The 26,597-nt window shown below is 35.2% G+C and overlaps 1 protein-coding gene across 1 annotated transcript in view; it reads left to right on the forward strand.

Annotated features, from left to right (window-relative positions):
* LOC148274486 (uncharacterized) overlaps window positions 1–26,597 on the forward strand; it is an 83,647-nt gene that overhangs the window by 53,250 nt on the left and 3,800 nt on the right. The window contains exons 8-15 of the mRNA XM_088237038.1: window positions 6,242–6,310; window positions 7,074–7,251; window positions 9,446–9,547; window positions 14,453–14,613; window positions 16,300–16,366; window positions 19,393–19,586; window positions 20,729–20,976; window positions 23,371–23,409. Coding sequence (XP_088093164.1) covers window positions 6,242–6,310; window positions 7,074–7,251; window positions 9,446–9,547; window positions 14,453–14,613; window positions 16,300–16,366; window positions 19,393–19,586; window positions 20,729–20,976; window positions 23,371–23,409 — 1,058 coding nt within the window. The remainder of the gene's footprint in view (window positions 1–6,241; window positions 6,311–7,073; window positions 7,252–9,445; window positions 9,548–14,452; window positions 14,614–16,299; window positions 16,367–19,392; window positions 19,587–20,728; window positions 20,977–23,370; window positions 23,410–26,597) is intronic.

Genomic DNA, 26,597 nt, shown 5'->3' on the forward strand with positions numbered 1-26,597 from the left:
TTTCGCTGCACGATCCATGATATCCACGACTCCGGTTCGGTGCCTTATTTCTTCATTTCTTATTCTGTCTCTTAGGCATACACCGAGCATCTGTCTTTCCATGGATCGTTGCGTGCAATTTAATTTCTGGCTACTTTTTTGTGTTATAGACATGGTTTCTAGTCCGTATGTTGTCTCCGGCAATATGCACGATTCATATACTTGTCTTTTAAAGCGTAAAGGGACTTGTTTATTTTCAAAAATATATTTAAGTTTGCCGAAAGTAGCCAACTTAGCCCTATTCTTCTTGGTAACTCCGCTATCTGGTTATCTTTACCAAGTTTGACTTTGTGTCCTAGATAAATGTATACAGGTCGCTCACCTTGCTCTTTTGCTATTCAATCTGTTCATCAATGACATAAAAAATGCTTTTCTTACTTCATCAATTTGGCTCTTTGCTGATGACACTAAAATTCTCAAACAGATTGACAGCCCTTCCGATTGTTCACTATTACAATCTGACTTATTGTCTTTTAGCACCTGGTGCTCATCCAATAATCTACATCTCAATTTAAGTAAGTGCAAGGTTATGAGATTTTTTCGTCTGGAAAATCCAATCATATACGACTACTCACTGAACGATGAAATAGTATCATCTGTGTCTAGTATACGAGATTTGGGTATTATACTTGACACTAAACTTTCTTTTACAATTCATATTGAACATGTTATCAATAAATCCTTAAAACTTCTTGGATTTATTAACAGAAGCACAGTTGACTTCAAAAATATCAATACCCTCAAAACTCTTTTCTGTTCCCTAGTTCGCCCGCACCTAGAGTATTCCTCTGTTATCTGGTCTCCATATTATGATGTTCACATCAAGAATATTGAATCAGTTCAACGTCGTTTTTTAAGAAAGATAGGCCGAAGGTTGGGCTTATCCAGAGACCTATATACGTATAATGAGTTAGAAACTACCTTGAATATATCTTCTCTTCAAGACTGTCAAAATAAATCCGACCTTCTAGTCCTGTTTAAAATTCTCAGCTCACTCTTTGATGCGCCTGAACTACTGAGCTCAATAAAAATAAATATCCCAACTAGAAACCTCAGACAAAACTTACTCTTTCATACCAATAACCATAGAACTAACTATGGTTTTCATTCCCCTATGCCCAGAATTCTCAGGTCTGCCAACAAACATACCAGTCTTGATTTCTTTGATAACAAGTTGTCTTCTTTCAAACGATCACTGAATCAAATTCAATTATAAACACCTCTCTCCCGCTTCCACTCCCACAAAGTCTACTATAAACCATTGAGTCTTTCTAGTTTTGTTATAATAATTTTCCATGTATAAATGTGTCCATAAAAATGCCCATTGAGCGTATATAAAAAAAAAATTCATCAACCACTTAGGGGTAGAATTATAGAAAAAAGTTAAATCAATGTGTGATTAATAAAAAAGTTTTTCAAATGAATATGCTCCCGGGGGACCCTAGATACTAGCTTAGGCCCGAATGAGTAGTTTTGTTGTTGACATAAAATGTCGTATATACTGCATTTTGTGGTTACCTACCGTACTGGTATTGTATGGGACTTGTCGCACATTATTCATTCAGTGTGTATCAGTTCAATTTTAAAATAAAATGCTTATTTTTCAGAATACGGCTTTGAAATTCAACATACTTTTGAAAAATACAATTTATAACATTTCTTGATTTAAATTTTAACAAAAAGGTTTCAAACTTTTTACCAAGCTCATTCTTGTACCATTTTTAATATATTTACAAGTTTTAAACAATTATTTTTTACACTTACGCACCCACACACACGCACCCTCTCCCTCATTCATTTACGCATACACACATTCACATACACATGAATACAAACGTCACACACATACAATTACGTAAACTCTTTTCTTATATATTATGTGTCATTAGATTTGCAGTGGATTTTTTTAATTGGCTATACTTATATTGTTAATATTTTTCTACTTTTTTTATTATTTTTAATTTTTATTTATTGGGGATATCAACAGTAATACATGTAACAAAAATACAACAAATAAAATATACAGAGAATAAAACCAATGACAGATATCCACAGAAATACATTAAATACACGTACAATACATACTAGTGTGTTTGTGTGAGCGTAAGTGAGTGAGAGGGTGGGTGAGTGGGTGTTATATTGGAATGAGGGTGGACATGTGTGTAAATATTGCACAAGTGTCAAGTGTCGAAAATATAAACGAAATATTAAGAATTAGAGATAAAATATAATAAAATAAAATTAGATAAAATAAGACTATATTATTATATTATTATTTATTTTGTTTATGTAATAGCTGTAAAAATCCCAAATAAAATAAAATAAAATAAAAAAATAGTTAATTTTGTCACCTGGCCTGTTGACAAGCCCCTAAATTGAGGCTTAGCCTAGGTTATTCATCAGCCAATCGCATTCCTTAGGTACAGATGTGTTTTACATTATTCAATCCATCTTTAACGAATTATTGATCAATCAATAATGAATCATTTTTCGATGCGAATTACCCAATTTAAATTCAAATCAAATTAAGGGACTCTCGAGCCAAATTGATTGTCAATCAAAGAGACATTGCGTTCAAATGTCATGTATATTTACTACGCATTGAGAAACACTTTGGCAGCAAATTAAGTGTGCTGTCTCATCATCTGTCACAATAAGGAATTCCACTGTTTTCTAAATATTTTTTTTCTATTAGCGTACTATTTAACTAAGCAAAAATATTTTTTTTTTTTTTTGTGCGTTATTTACAAATATATGATTTTTTAAAGTTACATTTATCAAATACCGCGCCAAATGACTGTAATCAGAGTGTCACTTTTCAGTAGCGACGTCATGACACGGTTGGCGTTCTTACTTTCACTGACCTGACAAGAATCTATGGAATATTGCTTTGATTCATTAAGTTGATCGTAATTTGCTCATTTCTATGTTATGGTTGTTTTTACGAACGTTTCGATTTAGAAAAACCTAGAAAGTTGACATAATCTCTGGTTGAAATGTCAAATTATACAAATTATACAGTTTTTTTTCTATGGTTTAAAACGTTCCTTACAAGGTGCGGGGGCTTTAAGCGGAAACCGGAAATACTACACGTAGATATAAGGAGTGACGTCATTATTTACGATTTTAAAATGAATACTATTTTTAACATTTTTTATTTATTTTTGCGTGCGTTTTTGAGATATTTCATCCTACTCCGAAATTTGTAAATATTCACGTGTACACGAAAACATTTTTAAATTTTAATTCCGGGTTGGGCTGGAATTCTAAGGAATAATAAGTTATGGAGTCTCTTTTTCACCAAAGACATCAGAAAAGAGGCAAACACCGAACAGAAACCACGGGCTGAAATGAAACTCAACGCGGCTCCCTGCCATAGGAATAGCGAAATATCACATACTGAATTTCTTTTGAAAGTTACATTAAACAATTATTTAGTTATCAAGTAAATTAATACTGTTTAATATTAAAATATAGTTTACTAAGGGTTAGTAATAGGAAACCGGGAAAAAAATCGACTGTCCTGGAAATACTAAAAAAATGTCCACCTTGTTTTATTTAAAAATCTAACATACGGTAAAATAATCGAATTCTTAAATAGTATGTATTTTGATACTTACAAACGACACAACACGGCATAACAACTTTCTACAATTAATGATTTATTTAAACACTTTATTTACCAGTGGCGAGGGGTGATTTTATTAATAGGTAAGCCATAAAAAAAATATCATTTATTTGTACCTACATAGAAGGTACATAATATAATGTAAGTTATATATATTTTCATTTCATTTTTTTGCACCACAACCGGCCAGGAGGCCCAATTACAGTGGTGAATTACCTTACAGAACAACCAGGATTGAGAAAAATCACATTTTTAATTTTTTGTGTTCTCACCGGGAATCGAACCCGGAACCTTCCGTGCGTGAGTCAAGCGTCTTGACCACTACACCACGGAGGCCGCCATATATATATAATTCCTCTGTACGTGTGATGTCACCGTACTCCTCTTAAACGGCTTAACCGATTTACGTGCGGTTTTCAGAGAAATATAGATCTTTGCGCTGTTCGTGTTCGTAGATATTAAAATCTTCATCGAATATTAAAAAAAAGTTAGGATCATAAATGTTTTATTCATCGATCTACCAGGGTTGCATTCGAGGAGCAAAAAATGGAAAGATATGTTTTTTTTTGTGTATGAGAAAAACTTGTTTTTGAATGTTAACAAAAAGAATTTGTTTTTTGTGGATCTCAACCAGATTCTTTCTTAATTTCTACCTATTTATTTATTTTCATTGGATTTTTGGTAACATTTAAATAATAATAAATTCAATACATTAAAAAAAAACGTATTCCTACATAAGTGCACCCCTTTGTTGGTGAGACGACCGGAGTTTGACGTTTGTAAAAAGAATGCCATATTTGAAAAAATATTTATTTTATGTTTTGGAATTCAACTATAAACAAGTACCTAGGTACCTACTAGTCAATGAAAAGTATTTTTCCAAGCTAATAGCAGGCAAGCCAACGTTTGGAAAGGACAACGAATGTCGGGTCCGCTAGTATACTATAAATTACTATTTTTTCTGTGGTTCTGTGTGATACAACAACTTTTATCTATGAAATCAACTCAAACGACGTAACTTCGTGATATAATATATTGTGTAGATATAAAATCCATTTATTTAAAACTTAACTTATAAAAAAGTTTGTAATTCAGTCAGTATTAGTTATTTTCATTACGATTGAAATGTCAACTGGCTGATTTGTTCTAGAAATGAATAATGCCAAAAACGGCCGCGCCGAGCGCCACGTGTATTGCGAGTCATATGTCAAAAGTATCATCTCAAAGAAAAATAGTCCTTAAGAAATAATGTTTGAAATACTGTTTTCCAAACCGAGAATCTTCAAAGAATTTGTGTAATCTGTCAGTTCTGAGAGAAAAATCCCGCTACTGGATTTAATATGTTCAAAATACAGTACACTCATTTGTATGAAGAAATAAGCCGGAGTAATCAGCTAGTTCCTTGGCTCATTGCTGGTGCTGGGCGCGCTTAATTAATACTTTTTATTTATATTTGGAGACACATACGAATGGTGGCAATGATTTATAAGAGGTAGTAATTATTTGTTTGTGTTTCTGTTAATAAAGTCACCATAAAACATTATTATGGATAGTCAAATATAATGGTAAGCTGCTCATAATCGCTTCTTAGGTATACACGATTTTCCCCTGTTATATACATATACAGATTACATACATATGCATAAGGGCGGGCATATTGCCTTTAGGCAATATTTTTATTTAATTTTTTTCTATCACGATTTGTTTTATTGTTTTACGGGTTAAAGAAAGTTTTGCTAACAACAAAGAGGAACTGCAATTCTTGGTAACAAAGGTCTACGCTGTAAGCTGATGAACGTCGATACATCCAATGTGATGGTTTTTGAAAGAGGTGAAAGTATGACTAAATGTGAAATCACTGGGAATGGAGTTATACTAAAACAAGTAGAGGAATTTGTGTATCTGGGAAGTATGTTCACTAGGGATGGAATGACTGTGAAAGATATTGAAAGGAGGGTGAGTGCTGGGAACAGAGTCAACAGAGCACTTAAATCATCCTTGGCAAATAAATGTTTGTCGCAAGAGGCAAAATTAGCGGTTCACATCGGAGTGCCGGTCCCGACCCTGATGTATGGGAGCGAAGTATGGACTTGGAAAAACTGGGATGAAAGTAGGCTGAATGCTTTCGAAATGCGATCTCTCAGGCGAATGTGTGGTAAAACTATGTACGATAGGTGCAAAAATGTCGAGATCCGCGAAGAGTGTAAGGCTGAGACATGCATTATTGACAGAATCAAGAAAGGAATGCTGCGTTGGTTTGGACATGTAGAGCGAATGGACAGCGAAAGAACGGCTAAAAGGATCTACGCTGCAAATGTTGATGGATGCAGAAATAGAGGCAGACCGAGAAAGACATGGCATGACCAAATCCAACTGATACTCGAAGATGCACATGTCAAAAGTCGGAATAATCGGTGCGCGTGCGTGAGAAGATGTATGGATGTAGAGGAAGCGAGATCTGTATGCAAATATAGAGTGATGTGGCGTTCTATCCTCTCTGCCTAACCTTACGGGGAAACGGAGCGATGGTTTGTTGTTGTTTTTAAGATTAATTGAATTATTGTATTTTTGCAGGAACCTCCATATAAAGTAAATATAAAGAAGCAGCCCAAACGGGAGCCTGGAAGCAGCATATTATCCGAGGTAATTTCATTACTTTCTGTGTCCAGGCGAACGAGAAACATTTTTCAGTCCACACTTCAATTTTAGTCACCTTGAAGGTTGCAAAAACTCTTACCCACTAAATGCTCACTCGAACAAGTATGACTGAAATGTGATTATGAACGAAAATATGCCACTAATTATTCATAGATAGCTCTTTTAAAAATGCAATTTTTACCTTTATTTTCAATGGAGATTTTACAAAACCTAGTTGGCGGAAACTTTACACTATATTGATTGTAACAAATACCAGAACAATATAATTTAAGTCCTTTTCACAAAACGATGTACAAAACAAAAAAACTTATATTTTACCTGGTCTGGTATTCTGGACGGAATTGCGCCCGGAAGATCGCTCTGTAAAGCTAGGGTTTCCTAGGACAGCGGTGGCCGTATCTTAACGGCCGTAGTGAACGGTGATGCAGTGGACAGCCGTCGTTACGGTGACTAGAGAGTGGCTTCTTAGGAAAACGGTGTTGTTAAATGTTATCAACACCGTTTTCCTAGGAAACCACTCTCTAGTCACCGTTACGACGGCTGTCCACCGCATCACCGTTCACTACGGCCGTTAAGATACGGTCACCGCTGTCCTAGGAAACCCTAGCTTAAGCGTGTATTTAGTATGTAAATACGCGTTAAAAGTGCTCAGAATACCATCCTTGAAGAGTCATAACTTAAGAAGAGGTATTGCCAATGATATTTTTATGTGTGAAATATTGTCAATAATATTTTGATTTATTTTTAGGGCGTGTTTTTGATACCAGAGGTGCCGATCTTGGTGCCGGAGCCCGCCCCGGAGTTGCTGGTCGCTCCGGAGTACCTGGCCGATTCGGAGTTCCCGGACCTCGAGGAAACCGGAATCCCGCTTCCGGTCAAGACTCCGGAAGCGGAGGCCGCGCCGGAAGACGCACCGGAAGAAACGGGTGAGGAAGATACGTACCAAGTCGGTGTATGGTTTCGAATCATGTAAATATATGTAAACATACATAATGTCTACTTATGAGTCAAATCAATTGACTTAAACACACAGGATGTTTGCTTTTGGGCCAAATCAATTTACTTAAACATATAGATGTTCGGTTTTGAGTCAAATCAATTTACTTAAAACACAGGATGTTTGCTTTTGAGCCATATCAATTTACTTAAACATATAGATGTTCGGTTTTGAGTCAAATCAATTTACTTAAACACACAGGATGTTTGCTTTTGAGCCATATCAATTCACTTAAACATATAGATGTTCAGTTTTGAGTCAAATCAATTTACTTTAACATACAGGATGTTTGCTTTTGAGCCATATCAATTTACTTAAACATATAGATGTTCAGTTTTGAGTCAAATCAATTTACTTTAACATACAGGATGTTTGCTTTTGGGCCAAATCAATTTACTTAAACATATAGATGTTCGGTTTTGAGTCAAATCAATTTACTTAAAACACAGGATGTTTGCTTTTGAGCCATATCAATTTACTTAAACATATAGATGTTCAGTTTTGAGTCAAATCAATTTACTAAAACACACAAGATGTTTGCTTTTGAGTCACATCAATTCACTAAAAATAGAGGTCGTTTAGTTTTGAGTCATATTAATTTACTTAAACATACAGGCGGTTTGGTTTTGAGTCACATCAATTCACTAAAAATAGAGGTCGTTTAGTTTTGAGTCATATTAATTTACTTAAACATACAGGCTGTTTGGTTTTGAGCAACATCAATTCACTTAAACAAACTGGTTGTGTTTTTATGTCATATCAATTTGCTTAAACACACGGAATGTTTGGTTTAGCGTAATAATAATTCATATTTAAATTTATTTTAACAGAGAGGGAAAACATTTTTAAGAAGGGATATGGAAGTCTAGGCATTTACATGGCTTATGACCTGTCATTGGCTAGTTTAAGTGGCCACTTTACACACTGGGTAACATTCACCATTTTGCCCATGTTTGAACATCCACATTTCCTCAACTCTTCCATCTGCTGACTTTTGTAAAGTAAAAGACCTGAAACCTTTATCACGTGGGTGAGATTCATCCGGCTGAACCAAATCATCTACTAGGCAACGCTTGTTACATTAAAAAAAATAAAATCCTTAATTTAACCACTCTCTAGGGAGTAGAGGAGATTTAAAATACCACCCCTGGGCTTGGAGGGCGAGAGCTATTCACGGGGACCCGTCAGAATAGATCTCCACAGGTCGCAGTGACGTCAGGGAGCTAGCGGGTAAATCTTCGAGGAGGGCATAAAGAAGCTTGTGCCGCGGCTCACCACATCCATCGAGCGGGATGGCGATTATGTGGAAGAATAGTCAACATAATACATTTCGAAACACAAAAGAAGAACCATAACATGAACATAAAAATAAACAACGAAACTCTTAAAGAACTAGAACATGTGACTTACCTAGGACTCACAATGGACAGACAATTCAAATGGACAAAACACATAGACGGACTCACTAAAGTAATGGCATCACTACATAGCCTCTTCTACAAAATTAAAGATTTTATATCAAGAAAGGAAAAAATTATGAAGTACGAAGCCAATGTCAAAAGTAAATTGAGTTACATGATCGCCTTCTGGGGAACTGGTAACAAGACAGACATAACAAGAATACAAAGACAACAAAATAAAATTCTTAAACTAACATACAACCTACCCCACCTGACCTCTACGACTGAACTGTACAAAAAAACACACCAGTTTGACATAAACTACTTGACTAAAATTGAGACCTTAAAAATTGTGCACAAAATAACACTGGGAAACATCCAAGACGACGACATAATATTAGTCAAAAATGCTGACATACACAAATATAACACCAGACAACAAAAACACTATCATATTGAAAAAGCAACGACAAACACAGGACAGTCAAAAATACTACATAATGGACTTAAACACTACAACGACCTACCTTACTACTTGAAAACTTTTAATGGAGACAAATTTAAAATCAATCTGAAAAAGCACATGATGACTGAACTAACTAGACTAGACGAGACATAAAATGACTAGACAATATTAAATTTCTAATGTAACCCTAGCGGGTTTTTTAAAATTGTAAATAAATAAAAAAAAGTGTAAACATTTGTTCTTTTTCATTGATTCAGAAGCTGAAGAGATCAAAGAAGAAACTGTTGCGGAAGAAGTCGAAGACAACAAACCAGAGGAGGAGAAAGAATGGAAGGATTTGGTGGTGGATGAAACAATAGGTTAGTAAATATTTACTAACACTTTGTATCCCGGAGCCGTGTAAACACGTGAATGTTATAACCACGCGTTGTGTCCTGGTGTCGTGTTTTCACGTGGTTCACCAGCTGTCTAAAAAAGTTCATTTTATTGACATTTAGTGACTGTTATTAGTACTTTTTCGCTGCTGGCAAACCACGGAAAAACACGGGACCGGGATACAAAGCACAATAAAAAGATTGAAGTTTGGAAGTGAAAATTCTTGATGGAAGTTCATTGTAATTTATTATATAAATAAAACACGAGTGATACTTTAATCCACAAATTTGGAATATCCAGTGACCGGTTTCATCGCTTTTGCGACATCTTCGAGACTGGTATCTTTATTAAAAAGTTAAATGTATTTATACAGAACAGAGGTAAGGATAGATAATTCAAAGTTATATGTAAGTAAATTAAATAAAGTTATTTTTATCTTAAGGATCATTATCAACAAATTTTTTATGGGTTAACTAATGAATTCTTATTCAAAACTCATTAAAATAGCATTATATCCATTCATTAGTTAACCCATAGAAAATTTGTCGATAATGATCCTTAAGATAAAAATAACTTTATTTAATTTACTTACATATAACTTTGAATTATGTATCCTTACCTCTGTTCTGTATAAATACATTTAACTCTTTAATAAAGATACCAGTCTCGAAGATGTCGCGAAAGCGATGAAACCGGTCACTGGATATTCCAAATTTGTGGATTAAAGTATCACTCGTGTTTTATTCATATAATAAATTACAATAAAAAGAGTGAGACAATGAATATTTTTTATTTATACTTTTACAATGTTTGTATTATTTTTTTTATACAAAATAATGTTCCCTCACTGGGGTGTCCCGTGCCGAGGGAAACATTTTACAATAAGTAAAGCATGCCTTAAATTAGTTATTTAACAAAGTTAACATAATAACAAAATAAAAACGCAATTAATCCAATGAACCTAATTATCATTAACATTATAAGCAATATACTATTTGAAAAATCGTATTAACGTCAATGTATCAAAGTGTTTGCTTATTTCTTTTTCGCGAGGTCGACATCCCATCCCATATCATTATATATTAGAAAACCAGCCTGTTCAGAGAGTTGATACCGTACGCGATCTGGGTGTTATTCTTGATAGCAAACTTACATCTGAGAATCACTTCGATGACATACTGACCCGTGCACATAGAAACCTTGGTTTTGTACTTCGTACATGTCAAGTATTTAAAGATATCGCGTGTATTAAAACGGTCTACTTGCTCATGTTCGCAGTTGGCTCCAGTGTGCCTCTTCTGTTTGGTCTCCGCAATATGTCACACATAAAGAAAAGTTCAAGAAAATTCAATGGACATTTCTTAGACATCTTAACTGGAGCTGCAGGTATACCGATCTCAATTATATGTCTTCCTGCAACAAACGCCACTTGCTTACTTTAGAAGATCGCCGTCTACTGTTGGACATGGGGGTGCTTCGTGACATACTCAGTGGACGCCTTGATAGTCCGGCTCTTTTGTCGGAGTTATCATTAAATGTCCCCGGCTACCGCACCCGTCACTCGTCGAGCTCTCTATTTCATCTGCCAGCAGTTCGTACGAACTATGCCCAGAACTCTCCACTTATACGTTTTGTTAGTGAATATAATTTGAACTTTCCCCTTATTGATCCATTTGATTGTAAAAAAATAACATTTAAAATGCGCGTCTTAAAACATACTTTTTTATCTTATACTTAGTTTCAATAATAAAGTCTTATTTTATGTTATTTTATTACATTTTATCTCTAATTCTTAATATTTTAAATATATTTATATTTTCGACACTTGACACTTGTGCAATATTTACACACATGTCCACCCTCATTCCAATATAACACCCACTCACCCACCCTCTTACTCACTTACACTCACACAAACACACTAGTATGTATTGTACGTGTATTTAATGTATTTCTGTGGATATCTGTCATTGGTTTTAGTCTCTGTATATTTTATTTGTTGTATTTTTGTTACATGTATTACTGATAATATCCCTAATAAATAAAATAAAAAAATACATTTAAAAAAACTAAAATAATCATAAAAAACATAACCAATTGAGCGAACATTGCAATTGGCTCTCCATAGAGGCCAATGTTGGCAAAAATATCATACAAAAATGACTTATTAATTTTTTTCAAATAAAAATGAGAAGTTACAATTCATTTAACCTAATATTTTATAATGAGGAATTCCACTGTTTTCTAATTTTTTTTTTCTATTAGCGTATTATTTAACTAAGCATAAATATTTTAATTTTATTGTGCGTTATTTACAAAGATATGATTTTTGAAAGTTACATTTATCAAATACCGCGCCAAATGACTAATCAGTACGTCACTTTTCAGTAGTGACGTCATGAAACGGTTGGCGTTCTTACTTTCACTGACCTGACAAGAATCTATGGAAGATTGCTTTGATTACTTCCATTTAGTTGGTCGTAATTTGCTCATTTCTATGTTATGGTTGTTTTTACGAACGTTTCGATTTAGAAAAACCTAGAAAGTTGACATAATCTCTGGTTGAAATGCCAAATTATACTCTTTTTTCTATGGTCAAAACGTTCCTTTCAAGGTGCGGGGGCTTTAAAGCGGTAACCGGAAATACACACGTAGATATTAGGAGTGACGTCATTATTTACGATTTTGAAATGAATACTATTTTTAACATTTTTTATTTATTTTTGCGTGCGTTTTTGAGATATTTCATCCTACTACAAAATTTTTAAATATTCACGTGTTCACGAAAACATTTTTAAAATTTAATTCCTGGTTGGGCTGGAATTCATCATTATGACACGTTTAAGAAACCCTTCACAAAGCATGAAATTTCACAAAAATGGGCCGGGCACAGGGTAATTCTCTGTGTATTCGGCCGGTACTCAAAGTGTTCAAAATATATTTACTTTTGAATAATGGTCACACAGTTGCACATTATAATATATAATACAGCTTTAGTTGACCAAACAGTGTACATTTATAATGTGCCTACATACAGAACTGCACATAACCTGCATAATCTAGGCTGCGGATTCAAGGCGCAACATCATAACTTGAATTATTTTTGGAAATTTCATTAAACGAAGTTAAAGATATGTTATTAATATCAATACAACTTAATTTCTGATTACACATTTTGCAGGTTCTATTTACAAATGAATTTTGAAAAGATTTAGTGGAACAAATTAACAATGAGGAACTTCAGCCCTACGGGAAATTGGATACAAAAAATGTTTTCTTACGCGGGGTAAAAATTAGAGCATTAAATTGTAAGGCAAAGTTTCTTGAAAATGTACAGAAAAAATAATAAAAAATATTTTGATAAAAACGCACTACTTTAAATGACGTCACTGGTTCATGTGAGTCAACCTATAATCTGAGAGCTATGGAAGATTTCCGGTCTGCTTGTCGCTTCTGGACCAATAGGAAGAACTGAATGGGAGTAAGCGGAAATGAACCTCTGACGTCACACGCGGAGTTATTTCAGAAATACAAAACTTTAAAAAATCGTAGCGCCGATAATACGATATGTAAAAATTAAAAAAAAAAATTGACTTAGTTTAACAGTCTATTAACGAATAAAACTTTTGAAAAAAACCACTGAACTTCCTCATTATTTCAGCTACAAAATTTTTGAAAATAAATTACTCACATATGCTCAATATGCTGTGAACAAAGCATGGTAGTGTTGTCAGAGATACTCAGACGTATGTATGCGAGTCCGCGGTGAATTAGTTAAGAAATGCGATCTCTGAGACGAATGGGTCGTGAAACTATTTATTAATATTTTCGTTTATTTGTTCACATGAGATCATCATCATGATTCCCTTTCCGCACCTGATGGTGCATAGGGCACGGCATTGGTGCGGTGTATCTTGATAAGTTTTGTTACATGAAGGTAAGATGATTAGTCTTACGCTTCAGGGCCCCGATTACAACGGGAAGTTGACAAAAGTTATTTTCGACTGTTTTTAAGGAAAACCGATATTTGTGTACGATAATGAGTATATTTGCATAAATATTTAAAGTATCTTCGTCGGCAACCTATAATTGAACATGTTTAGAAGAAAAATTTGTATGCATATTCTGCTTTTCATACAAAAAACTTAATTTTACTTTGTAGATAAAATTGAAGATAAATTTTAACTACCAGTCCAGTATTTCAATCACAAATAACTACCGACGTGATAACAATTTATCACCATTGTTTATCGTATTCGCGACCACAATGAAACATCCGTGAACACCTAATATTACATGTCAAAATATTTACGTTTCCCGACGAATAATCCTGCTGCGCAATCACATATTTGAATTTCACCGGTGTAAATATGAAAAATATTCCAAAACTGAAATTTTTATTTATTAATTTATTAAAAGCTGTCGCCATAGTAATTGTAATTTAATTTTCATTATTTTGCATTAGATACTCATTACTAATTTGCAAATGCAAGATATTGTATTATTTTTTTATAGTAAACGCCGATTTTTCGCCAGTGAACTGTATTTTTTTACGAAGAAAACAAAAAACAAACCGACACGAGCGTTGACTTAGAGATTACACACGCGTTGACTTATGATTGCGATAACTTAAGCACGTTCATTATTCTTCATTGTGATCGCTCAAATGCTTAGTATGTTTTTAAGCACGTCGATAGTTATTTGTTATTGAACTACCGGGACTATGAAATATTCTAGTGTAAAAACACATTTTTAAATAAATATTTCACGACAACCATGTCGGGAGTCGAACCCGAGACCTCTTGGCCACTACACCGCGAGGCCGACGAATATTCACACAAAGTGATCTGGCGTTTTATTATCTCGGCGTGATGGTTTGTTTCTTGCAGACGAGAATCTCCCCGTAGAAGAACAGCTCGCCAAGGTGCAGAAGCAGCTGGAAGCGTTGAGCAGACTGCCAGCTGCCATACAGCAGACCTTGGACCTGGTCTCCAAGCAGCTGGGAAAGATGGTTCCAAAGAATGAGGTTACCGAACCAGAGAAACAACAGGTAAACAGACGAGAACAATGGGGAAGTTTAGTACAAAGGACTGTGTATGGATTTATATTATAATTTCTTCAGGTGCATACCATAACCCCTTTAATTAGAAATACTTTACTTTTTTTATTTATTTATTTAAATTTTTGCACATAATGTTATTTGTACATTGTCGGGCTTATTGTCAAATGGCAATTTCTTCCAACCAACCAATAAAATAAAAGTTTTATTTATATAATTCAAGTTACAGAACATATTCAGTAGAAAAAAAAGATTAAAAAACTAAAGATATATAAACATAGAAATAAACGTATTTGTTTAAAAAAAACCTTAAATAAAAACTATTACTCAATGGGAAAAAGGAAAAAAGAGGAAAGAGGAAAAAGGAAAGGAGGAGAGATTAAGGAAGAGAAAGGGGATGTTTCTTCAGACGTGATTTAAACAGAGATAATGTAGTAACATCTTTGATGGTGGATGGGAGATGATTCCACAGTCGAGCCGCATGGACACTATATGAGTTAGAGAAGAAAGAGGAATTGTGGATGGGTATTAAGAGAGTGCCTTGAGAATTAGAACGAAGAGGTAAACCATGAACTGATAAGCGTTGAAATTTTTCACGCAGGTATATAGGAGTGTTAGGACTATGAAGTACATTGAACAGAAGTGAGAGGGAGTGATAGTCTCTCCGCTGTCTAATTTTGAGCCATTTCAGTTACCTACGATAGTCAGAAATGTGGTCATATTTCCTAAGACCAAAAATGTACCTTATGCATGTATTCTGAAATCGTTCAAGTTTATCGAGTTGCTCACAGCTTAAATCAGTCATGGAAACATCAGCGTAATCTAGAATGGGCAGTAGTAATGCTTGTACCAGGGTGCATTTAGTATTAATGGGTGAGAATTTTTGCAACCTTCTAAGTGAGTGCAGACTGAACCATATTTTGCGGCTTAATTCATTAGTATGAGCTCGCCAGCAGAGATGTTCACCCATTTGTACTCCTAGATTGTTTACGGATTTCCTGTATTGGATATTGGTACCATTGTATTGCATGAGATATTAATATTGGTCCATAAGGGTTTTACCAGATGGTTAAGTGCCAAATGCATCAGAAATCTGGGTAAATTACAACCTCTGGAGAACGTAATTTCTACCACCAGCTAACTAAACACAATATGAACTTTGTAAGTACATGACTGAAATGTGTATGTTTAAACAAGGGCAGAATGGTAAATGTTGCACAGTGTGTATAGTAGCCACTTATACCAGCTAATGACAGACCCTGTAAATGCCTAGATTTCCATATTACCTTCTCAAAAATGTTTTCAATCTCTGTTGCATCAAATTTGGATGAGAACTAGTGACGTCACGCGGGGCGTAAATAAAAAAAATACAATAATCACTGAATTTTCTCATTGTATGGCTAAGTTTCTTCAAAATGTGTAAAACATCCATAAAAATAAACTACTTTGAAATGTCATAGGTTCATGTGAACGTGTTGACAATACCGAATCAATAAATTATAGCGTTGTCATGTTGCTGATTTAATTAGTAATAATTTGATGATGAATTTAGGGTCCTACTTTTGAATATCACGGGCGGTGAAATTTCAAAGTATTGCTATAATTAATAATTAATGCTATAATTGTTCTTGGTGCTAATGATTATCCAGAATCTCAGTTTTGTTTTATTTTTTACAGGGAAATGGTTGTCCCGAAAATGAAATAAACGGAGAGAGTGGAAAGGATGAGATTAAAGAAAAAGAAGGTTTGTCAATGTCTTTAAATGTAAATAAAACCAAAAATATTTTCTTTTCTTACTTATTTATTTATTTACATACGGCATTTCTGCCATTGACATTTATGTGGTATAAAGAGTGCTTAAAAATAAAAATATTTAAAAAAAATCGAGTATGAAATATTAATATACTCGTACTGTACACATTATTAATTACTTGAAATACATATATATTTTAAAGAAATTATACAATTACAAAATACATTAATCAATCAAATTATAACTATTCCAACCCAATCTTCCGAAGATGATTTGCTCTTTTTGATAAAAATATGTTGGTCACTTTATTTTTTAAGTTAGGCAGAGATAAACTAAATATATCAAAATGTGATGCATATTCATTCCCGGTATTCTGTAATCTAACAATAGGTGAGTTATATTGAGCTACCGTTCGACAATTTTGACAATAAAATATTGTAGATGTTCTGCTTAATCTAGGTGGTACATAAATTGAAATCAATTTCAGTAGATCGGGGGTATCAAACATTGGTTTTATTATTTTATATAAAGTCGTAAGATCGGTCGATGTTCTTCGTTCTTGCAATTTAGTTAATTTAAGAGAGTCTAAAATTTTGTTATAATTTAATTGATTAGTAGAAAAACCCATCTTAAAATTAATATATCTAAGAAATTTATTCTGAATTCTCTCAATAGAATCTGAGAAAGTAATATTGGAGAATTATAATCTAGTTGGCTTCTAACTAGAGATGTGTAAAGATATTTTAATGTGTTTATATCATTAAAATCTTTTCCGGTTCTCAGTACAAATCTTAATAATTTTACAGCTTTGTTAGATATTTTAATAATGTGCTCTTCAAATAATAATTTTGAATCGAACAAAACACCCAGATCGCTCACGGTAGAAACATCAGTAATTTTAATTTGATTTAACATGTAATTAAATAGAATCGTATATGTAATTTTATAGAATCTCAAAGCTTGACATTTGCTTATATTGAGTTGCAATTTATTTTGTTGGCACCAGATGTTTAATTTGGACAAATTATGGGACAAAATGTTACAATTGTTAATGTTTTTTATCTCTTTGAATATTTTCATATCATCTGCAAATATGTGAACATGTACATTATCAAATATATCAATTACATCATTTATAAATATTAAAAACAACACTGGACCAAGATGCGAGCCTTGAGGTACTCCATTACTTATAAGAATTAGAGAATTTTATGAGGAATTTCAGCCCTACGGGAAATTGGATACAAGAATGTTTTCTTGCCCGCAATAAGAATTAGATAATTAAATTGTACTGCGAAGATTCTTGAAAATATACAAAATAAAATATACGTTACCTTTTATTTGTTATAAAAGCAATATTTGCGTTCTTATGGATGGATTAAGGTCGCGAAAAATCGGAAAATTTACCAAAAATAAATTCCTAATAAATTAATATTGTAAAACAAGTAGGCTGTAATGTTTTTGTTTATTTTTAGAAAAATGTCTGCCTTAAAACAGATTGTACCTAGTTAGGCAGACTAGACATGATCCAGAGAAATCTCTACCTGAGTGTTTATGTAGTAGACAAAGTTATTGTTATTGATTATTACTACTACTACTACTACCATCACGCCATTTCCCCGTAGGGGTAGGTAGAGAGAATGGACCGCCACACACGTCTATCCTGGCATACAATCCTAGCCTCTTCCACATTCATACATCTTGTCATACATGCCCTTCGGTTCTGTCTGCTTTTGACATGACCAGACTTAAGATTTTGGTTTATCTCATCGTGCCGCGTCTTCCTCGGTCGTCCTCGTCTCACGTTGCCGTTCATTTTCGCCATATATACTTGTTTTACCATTCTCTCGTCGTCCATTCGTTCTACGTGACCAAACCATCTCAGAGACCCTTTCTTAATCTTATCAATTTTACTTGTCTCAGATTTACACTCTCGCCTGATTTCATCATTCGTAACCCTGTCATACGTTGATTTCCCACACATTCGTCTAAGAGATCGCATTTCAACCGCGTTCACTCGGCTTTCATCCTTCCTCTGCCAGTTCCATGTTTCACTTACATACATAAGTGTTGGGACTAAAACTCCGTTGTGCACTGCCAGTTTAGCTTCGATTGACATATTTTTATTAGAAATTACTGTGCTTAGTGCTCCGTTCATTTTGTTGCCCGCATTCACTCTTCTTTCAACATATTTTTCTACTCTTCCATCTTTTGAAAACAAGTTTCCCAGATACACAAATTCTTCTACTTGCTCGAGACATTCGTTGTTTACATATATTATGCAGTCAGTAACTTCGCTATCCCTTTCAAATACCATCACTTTTGACTTACTTTCGTTCATCGCCAATTCGCTCTCCAGGCATACATCATACATTCTAGAGACTATTTGCTGCAAATCAGCCTTGCTGCTTGCTGCTTGCTAACAGAACTGCATCGTCAGCAGTTTTTGATTATTATTGTGTTTTACCCCAATATTTAATTTTGATGGCCATTTTCAACGACATAAATATTATCAAATTTAAATAGGTGCAAACGAATCTAATCAGTTTAACCCACTATAATTTTAGCGTGCAGTTTAGATTGATGATGTGTGAAATGGGCTATTCTCCGTCGAGTATCACGCGGCTGGTTTGTTTGTTTGGGAATTCTTGAAATAATGAACAGACTTTAGACAGATCAAATTCGTTTAGTCTTACCGCGCGACCATACCAAGGTAGGTTATTTGCTGCTCGCTATCTAGGCTCGAGAAACCGGTCATTTCTAGTCACGCGCGATTGTAAATGTATGGTAAAATCGCTCGCTCTTAGGCGTCAAACAGTAATTTGTCGCGCTCGCTACAGGCCTCGTACTATGGCCATGTGTGGCGTTTTCCATATGTTTTCGTATGTTTGAAATGTCGCGCCTGCTGTCGCCACCGCACTACGCCCGCACCCTGGACGCGCCCTTACATTTCCTGCTATAAACTGTTTTTCATCTCTGTTGTAATTTATATTAACATTACTTGTGTTTTTTTTAAGAAGTGGGGTGCAACGGAGTCGCGGCAAATGAAGAAAACATTGTAGAGAATGGGAAATGTGAAGAAAATGGTGCAGAAAAAAACGGTGTGGAAGAAACAAAAGACGAACAGAATGAAACCAAACAAATTTGTGAAGTCCAGGAGATGGTTACGGAAAATTATAGCGAGGAACAGAAAATACAAAAAATGAAACTAGTAAGTATTAACTAGAGATGAAACGGAGATCCGCCAACCATTGGGTATCTGGCCGGATACTGATCTAATACCCTGTATCACAATATCCCTCCGGGTACCGAATAATCGCTCAAAATCCATCCGGCTGCCAATGCAATATCCGGCCGGATTCCAGATTGTAGTTCAATATCCGGCCAGATACCATCTTAATATCATGCCGGGTTCCAGATTTCAGTTCAATAGGCGGCCGGATACCAACTTAATATCATGCCGGAGAGCAAATAATAGTTCCATGTCTGTCCGGATACCAAGTAGGACTCAATATCCGGCCAGATACCGGGTAATAGTTCAATATCCGGCCGGATACCGTAAAGTTACTTCCCATCCAGCAAATAACTAATATTCGTTTAGCTGCGAAAATTTCATGAAATCAACGCCACTAAATTCTTTTTTTAATATCGACCATGTTTGGGAAAAGGGAAGTAACCTCAATTATCTGAAAAGTGAACTATTTCTCTAAAAAAAAAATACGGGCACATATTTTTTTTTTTTAATTTTTACTCATTGATCGGTAACTGATAGTTAAAATATAATGAAAATATTTCGACTCCCTTTAAATTTATGGACAATAAAATTTGTTTATAACTGTGAGAAAAATTAGATTACTGGGGTGTTTTCATTGTTTTTTTTTTTGACAATAGGCCGGATATCTAGTATCCGGCCAAACTACTATCCGTATCCTCACAAGTATTAGCCCTTCCCCTTACTGTGCTAAAAAAATCCGCGCGTTTCAGCGCAGTGTACTCAATACACATTCATAGAAAATTGCTTTAATCACCTAATTTTGAAGTCAAAAGTTATACTTGAAATATGATGTATAAATATGGAAAAACCATTTGCCAATGTTCACAGCACGAGCAAAATATTCACCCTAAGTGGAGCTCTGAGAGCAACTGAGCATTTTATGCCGCATTAAGTATTTTGAAAATGCATAGAAGGTCCAACTCCGTTCCACGTTTCTCCAATAAAGGCAGAAAATTATAACATATAATATTGTTTAGTCTCCTACCAGTCTGACGATTTCGGTAACGATGAAACCTGCACGTGCAATCAAACAATGTGCATATTTTCAATGTTATAATTCGCCGCTTAATTTTGCGCAGGAGTTGATGAGCGAGTTGTCGTCCGAGCAGAGCCACCGCCAGTTGAAACAGCGGCCGTCGTCCGCTACGGCGTGCCCCCGAAGAACCCCCGGACCCAAGCCCGCGTTTGGACCGATCACGCCCAACACGCGCCCGCTGGTGCTGCCGGGAGGCAGGAAGTGGAAAGGCCCAAAAGACGCCTTCACCGACACATTCATTGCGGAGACTCTCAGTTCTCAGGCGTCCGTTATCAAGGGGACTACGCTGGGGTAAAATCTCTTCTTTTCCATTTTAGACATATTTCAACACAGCTGAAGCTATAAAAAATATGGAAGCTGAAACATTCATAGAGCTTCTGATCTGTCATCAGCTGCAACATTTACTTTTTTGCCTAAAGGTAGTTGGATTCCATATTCGCGTATGGTATTATAGAAAAAGGACGTATGGAGAAAATTGAAAGGGGAATGTTTTACTACTACTACTACCATCACGCCATTTCCCCGTAGGGGTAGGCAGAGAGAATGGACCGCCACACACGTCTATCCTGGCATACAAACCCAGCCTCTTCCACATTCATACATCTTGTCATACCTGCCCTTCAGTTCTGTCTGCTTTTGACATGACCAGACTTAAGATTTTGGCTTATCTGATCATGCCACGTCTTCCTCGGTCGTCCTCGTCTCACGTTGCCGTTCATTTCCGCCATATATACTTGTTTTACCATTCTTTCGTCGTCGTTCGTTCGTCCATTCGTTCTACGCGACCAAACCATCTCAGAGACCCTTTCTTAATCTTATCAATTATACTTGACTCAGATTGTCTCAGGGAATGTTTTAGTAAAACATTTTGGTTATTGGTTTCCACGATAGACAACGGCCGAACTTTTAATTCTCAATTTTTCTCTATCTATGTTGTGGTGCAAAAAACAAAAAAAAAAGTCCTTGAAAAAAAATACAACTCATTGGAATTGTTCACTGTGGCAATTTTAGGGAGAAATCAGTAAATTAATTAGTTTTGTTGCTTTCAAGATAAACAATAGTCTGTATCAATTGCCGATCCTCAAACTATCAGTATACAAAAAAACTAAGATCCGTTAGTCTATGGCAATGTAGCATTGGTATTTTGTTTCAATATTAATTCATTTTTCCCTTTAGAATTTTACCAGGGGAGTGATATTTTTTCCACATAAAAAGTAGCTTTGATACTTGTCAGTTTTCTGGCTCTCCCTATGCAAGAAATCATGTCAATCGGTCTCTCCGTTGCGACGTGAAAGAAGATTGAAGAAGGTTTTCTAAAATAACATTATGACAAAGCAATCGAGAAGACTATTATCGAGTGAGTGACAAAATGTCACATCTTTCCAGCATAAGGCCCCAGCTATACATCCTTTTCCTTCTCTTTCACCCTATGAAAGTACTTTCATTTATCGTGGCCTATAAAGAGACCACAGGGCGCAGTCAACGCCCAGTCAGCCCAAGTCCAGCTCAGCCAGTCACTTAGTTCCAGCATGTTGTTCAAGTGCAGTCTCTTCAGCCCATCATCGCCGCTACGTTCGCACCACACAACCGAGTGATGTATCTTATTCACCATGTAATAAACACGCAACGCTCTACGTATTTTAATTGTGTTTTTTTTTTTTTTAAGGTACACTTTTTAAATCATTCTTATGTTGCTGAAATTCCACTCGTCGATGCGCTTTGTAGCTGCAAGACTTTTTGTGATGTTAGCTATCATATTATTTTTATCATATTATGTAAATGTTATAAACTATCAAATATCTAAATTAAGTAAATGAGGGTATAGAATTTCAACCGTCCATGCGCTCAGTAGCTGCAAGACTTGTTGTAATCTAACTTCTATTTTTATAAATTTGTTTTTTATTTCGTTTTTTAAAATATCACTTAAACTCTAAACTTCATTGTCAAATAGATTTAAAAAAAAATGTAAATACTAGATTTCTTACTGTCCATGCGCTCTGTAGCTGCAAGACGTGCTGTAATCTAGCTCCTATATATCATAATTGGAGACAAAAAACTAGGATCCCAACCGTCCATACGCTCTGTGGCTGCAAGGCGTGCAGGGATATTTATTTATTGTACAGCGCCCTTGAGGTGATTTTCACAAAAATGTCGCTATTTAAATTATCCAAACATATATACAGGGTGTTCTTTAAACCCTGTCACATCCGAAACCACGATGATCAGTATGAGCAAGAAGACATATTGGCACATTAAAATAAATTTTAAAATAAAAAACCGAATGGTTGCTTACTACTGCTGGGGAGAAACGAGGAGGGGGAGGGGGGAGTCTGATACACAGTCAACAGCGCGGCCGCGGCTCCCTCGCTTCTCCCCTACAGAAGTCAGCAACCATTTGTTTCTTAGAATTTAAAAAAAAAAAATTTCTTCGTTCTAAATATTTTTTTTAATGTGCTAAAATATCTTCTTGCCCATACTGATCATTATGGTTTCGGATATGACGGGGTTTAAAGAACACCCTGTATATATATATACGGCAATCTTGTGTCTTCTGTCATCTCTAACTGGGGTAGGAGCTCCAACCCTCAACAATCAAATCCCCCAGCAATAATATCTCTAACATGTATTTCATATGTATATTTCTGTTATGCTCATATGTATATTTAACAATCTCATTGTTTTTAGGAATCAATTCGAAAGCGTTCATCTTCCATACGACGACAGGTACATTTTTCATATTCATATTTTCATACCTTTTTGCATTAAGAAAGTTGGCTTCTACCTTCAATACATATTTATCTCAAAGTAATAATGCGTAACCTAGAGAGGAGCCCAAACGTAGAAAAACCATTCTATGACTATTGGGTATTAAGTTAGCTACAGTTCGCAGCAAAACAATGCGCCGTACTCAGATCGAGAATTGCCAAATGGATATTAATTTGTATTGTAAATACTTTTAAATATGTACTATGTTATTCTCATTTATTTTTATATAATTCGCCTATATTTATTTTATAAAACTGAAAATACACGTGTGTGTTCATTTATTTATTAATTTTATTCACAATGTACTTATGTTACATTTAATGAGACATAAATCACAACTCCATGGAACCAAAGTCCTGTGTTGAGTTTGTTTGTCCGTCACATTTCCGAAACGGCGTGTCGTAGCGGCCTGAAATTTGGACACGTCATTTTAGATGCGATTTCAAGGTTAACGTTGCTATTTTCGAGTATAATTTAAATCGACATATACTCGATAAAAACTTAAACTTTATATGGATGCCTAGTGCGGCCTCGACATATTGCCGTAATCAACTGTCATTATCAACAGTAAACATACTTTAATTCACAAATTTATCTCCTAAATTGAGAAAATATAGTATCTGAAGTAAATATGTTCATATAAGGAAAGTTTTTAAGCAACATAATACACGTGTCGGGACAATAAATGCCAAAAATCAATGTAAATTATGGGAAAATATTCGGAATCAATTACCTGTGGAAACTGACTCCTTTAACAGCTTTGACGCTCCTACTGCTGCAACCAAACAAACTGCAATTCACCATAGTGGATTTTTATTGATTAAATATTCAAGTTATTTACAAACAAAGCCAAGCACAGCAACAAAAGCATCCGATTGAACCGTTATGTTTATGTTGTCAAGCAAAACAAAATGGCCACCAATTTGTTGCTAAGCAACAAACCAACATCGCTTGCGTTATATGAAACAAAGTGATAAGGCTTCTCTCTAGGTTACGCATTATTACTCTGAGATATTTAAACATAATCTAAAACTATGGTTCCCTAAGAAAGCGGTGGAGTTATCTAGCCGCCATTTAGTGATATAGTGGGCGCAACAAGACGGCCAGCTTAACGGTGACCAGTGGTGGTATTCTGAATCTTCTCTATCCCCTAGAGAGTGGTTATACCAGAGATTATTATTTTTTCCATGCACCTAAACTCTGCTTCATTTATGGCCACACTGATGTTGAACGTAAAACAAATATGAACACGCGAAACCAAATATGAAAATTTTCATTTAGACCATTTTAGACCTTAAACGTTACCCAAAACACTTGATTAGGTTTAATTGACCAAATCTCATTAGTTTTTTTTTTCCGTTTTTCAAAAAGTTTTATGCATCATTTGACGTTGCATCATCAGTGTGGCCATTTTAAGTAAAAGTAAAATTTAGGTGCATGCAAAAAATTAAAATACCCAAATTAACTACTCTCGAGGGGATAGAAGGGATTCAGAATACCGCCCCTGAGATGTCAACTTAAAAAAAGCTGTGCTTTTATTTAGCAGCCACGATCACCTGAATTTATTCACTGGTCAATTAATTTTATTAAATGATCAAATAATTTTATCAATTGATCAACTAATTTTATTAACTGATAAACTAATTTTAAAAATTATTTTTTATTTATTATATTTTTTTCTTTGTATTTTACAATAGGTATACATAAGTTACAAATACATTTTTTTTGTACATAAACACCCTTTCCTTTTTTACATACATTCCCTTCTCAAAAATTTTTCCCTCTCTGTTGAAATAAATTTAAATATGAACAACTCCCTAGGGAGGAAATCCAGCCAGTCTGCAAGCATTTGGACATAATCAAACATTGTTGAATTACTACCTGGTAAAAGAAGAAGTATAAAAATTGAAAAATTGTTTTCAGGCGTTGCCTAGTAGGTGATTTGGTTCAGCCGGATGAATCTCACCCACGTGATAAAGGTTTCAGCTCTTTCACTTCACAAAAGTCAACAGATGGAAGAGTTGAGGAAATGTGGATGTTCAAACATAGGCAGAATGGTGAATGTTACACAGTGTGTAAAGTGGCCACATAAACCAGCCAATGACAGGTCATAAGCCCTGTAAATGCCTAGACTTCCATATTCCCTTCTCAAAAATTTTTCCCTCTCTGTTGAAATAAATTTAAACAAAAAAATATCCCACGACGGCATGGCCTATGTGCGGGTGCATTAATTTTATTAACAGATCATTTAATTTTATTAAATGATGTTTCATCATCATCATTCTCTTTCCGCATCTATTGGTGCATAGGGCACTGCATTGGTACACCAATCGCAGCGTACCTTGATAATTTTTGTTACATGAAGGTAAGATGATCAGTATTACGCTTCAGATACCAGTCCAGGGACTACGAGGTATTCTAGTGTGAAAACACCCTTTTAAAATATCAACCATGTCGGGAATCGAACCCGAGACCTCTTGCATGGCAGGCTAACGCGCTGACCATTGCACCACGAGGCCGAAATGATGTTCGGATGTTTAATAATCACATTACAGAGTGGACGTTTCAAGGTTTTGTCCAAATTAAAAATGTTTGATCATTTTCTCAAAGTAAATAAAAATTTTGACATTTTTGATAATACAAAACACGTTTGCGCTCGTTTTTAGACATAAAAATGCAAAATCTAGGGTTTCCTAGGACAGCGGTGCCCGCATCTTAACGGCCGTAGTGAACGATGATGCGGTGGACAGCCGTCGTAACGTCGACTAGAGAGTTGTTTCCTAGGAAAACGGTGTTATCAACACCATTTAACACCGTTTCCCTAGGAAACCACTTTCTAGTCGACGTTACGACGGCTGTCCACCGCATTACCGTTCACTACGGCCGGTGGACAGCCGTCGTAGTGGTGACTAGAGAGTGGTTTTATTTTTTAACGGTGTTATCAACACCATTTTTATAGGAAACCACTCTCTAGTCACCGTTACGACGGTTGTCCACCGCATCACCGTTCACTACGGCCGTTAAGATGCGGGCACCGCTGTCCTAGGAAACCCTAGCTTTATCGACACGCGGGAAAAAACGGCACCGTTGTTTGACATTCTACCAGCGTTGCCAGACCCGATCAAGCGAAAAAGGGTAGATTCAGA

This window comes from Micrasema longulum, unplaced genomic scaffold, assembly GCF_059751315.1.
Source record: "Micrasema longulum isolate JH-2025_06_02 unplaced genomic scaffold, ASM5975131v1 h1tg001641l, whole genome shotgun sequence".
Lineage (NCBI taxonomy): Eukaryota > Metazoa > Arthropoda > Insecta > Trichoptera > Brachycentridae > Micrasema > Micrasema longulum.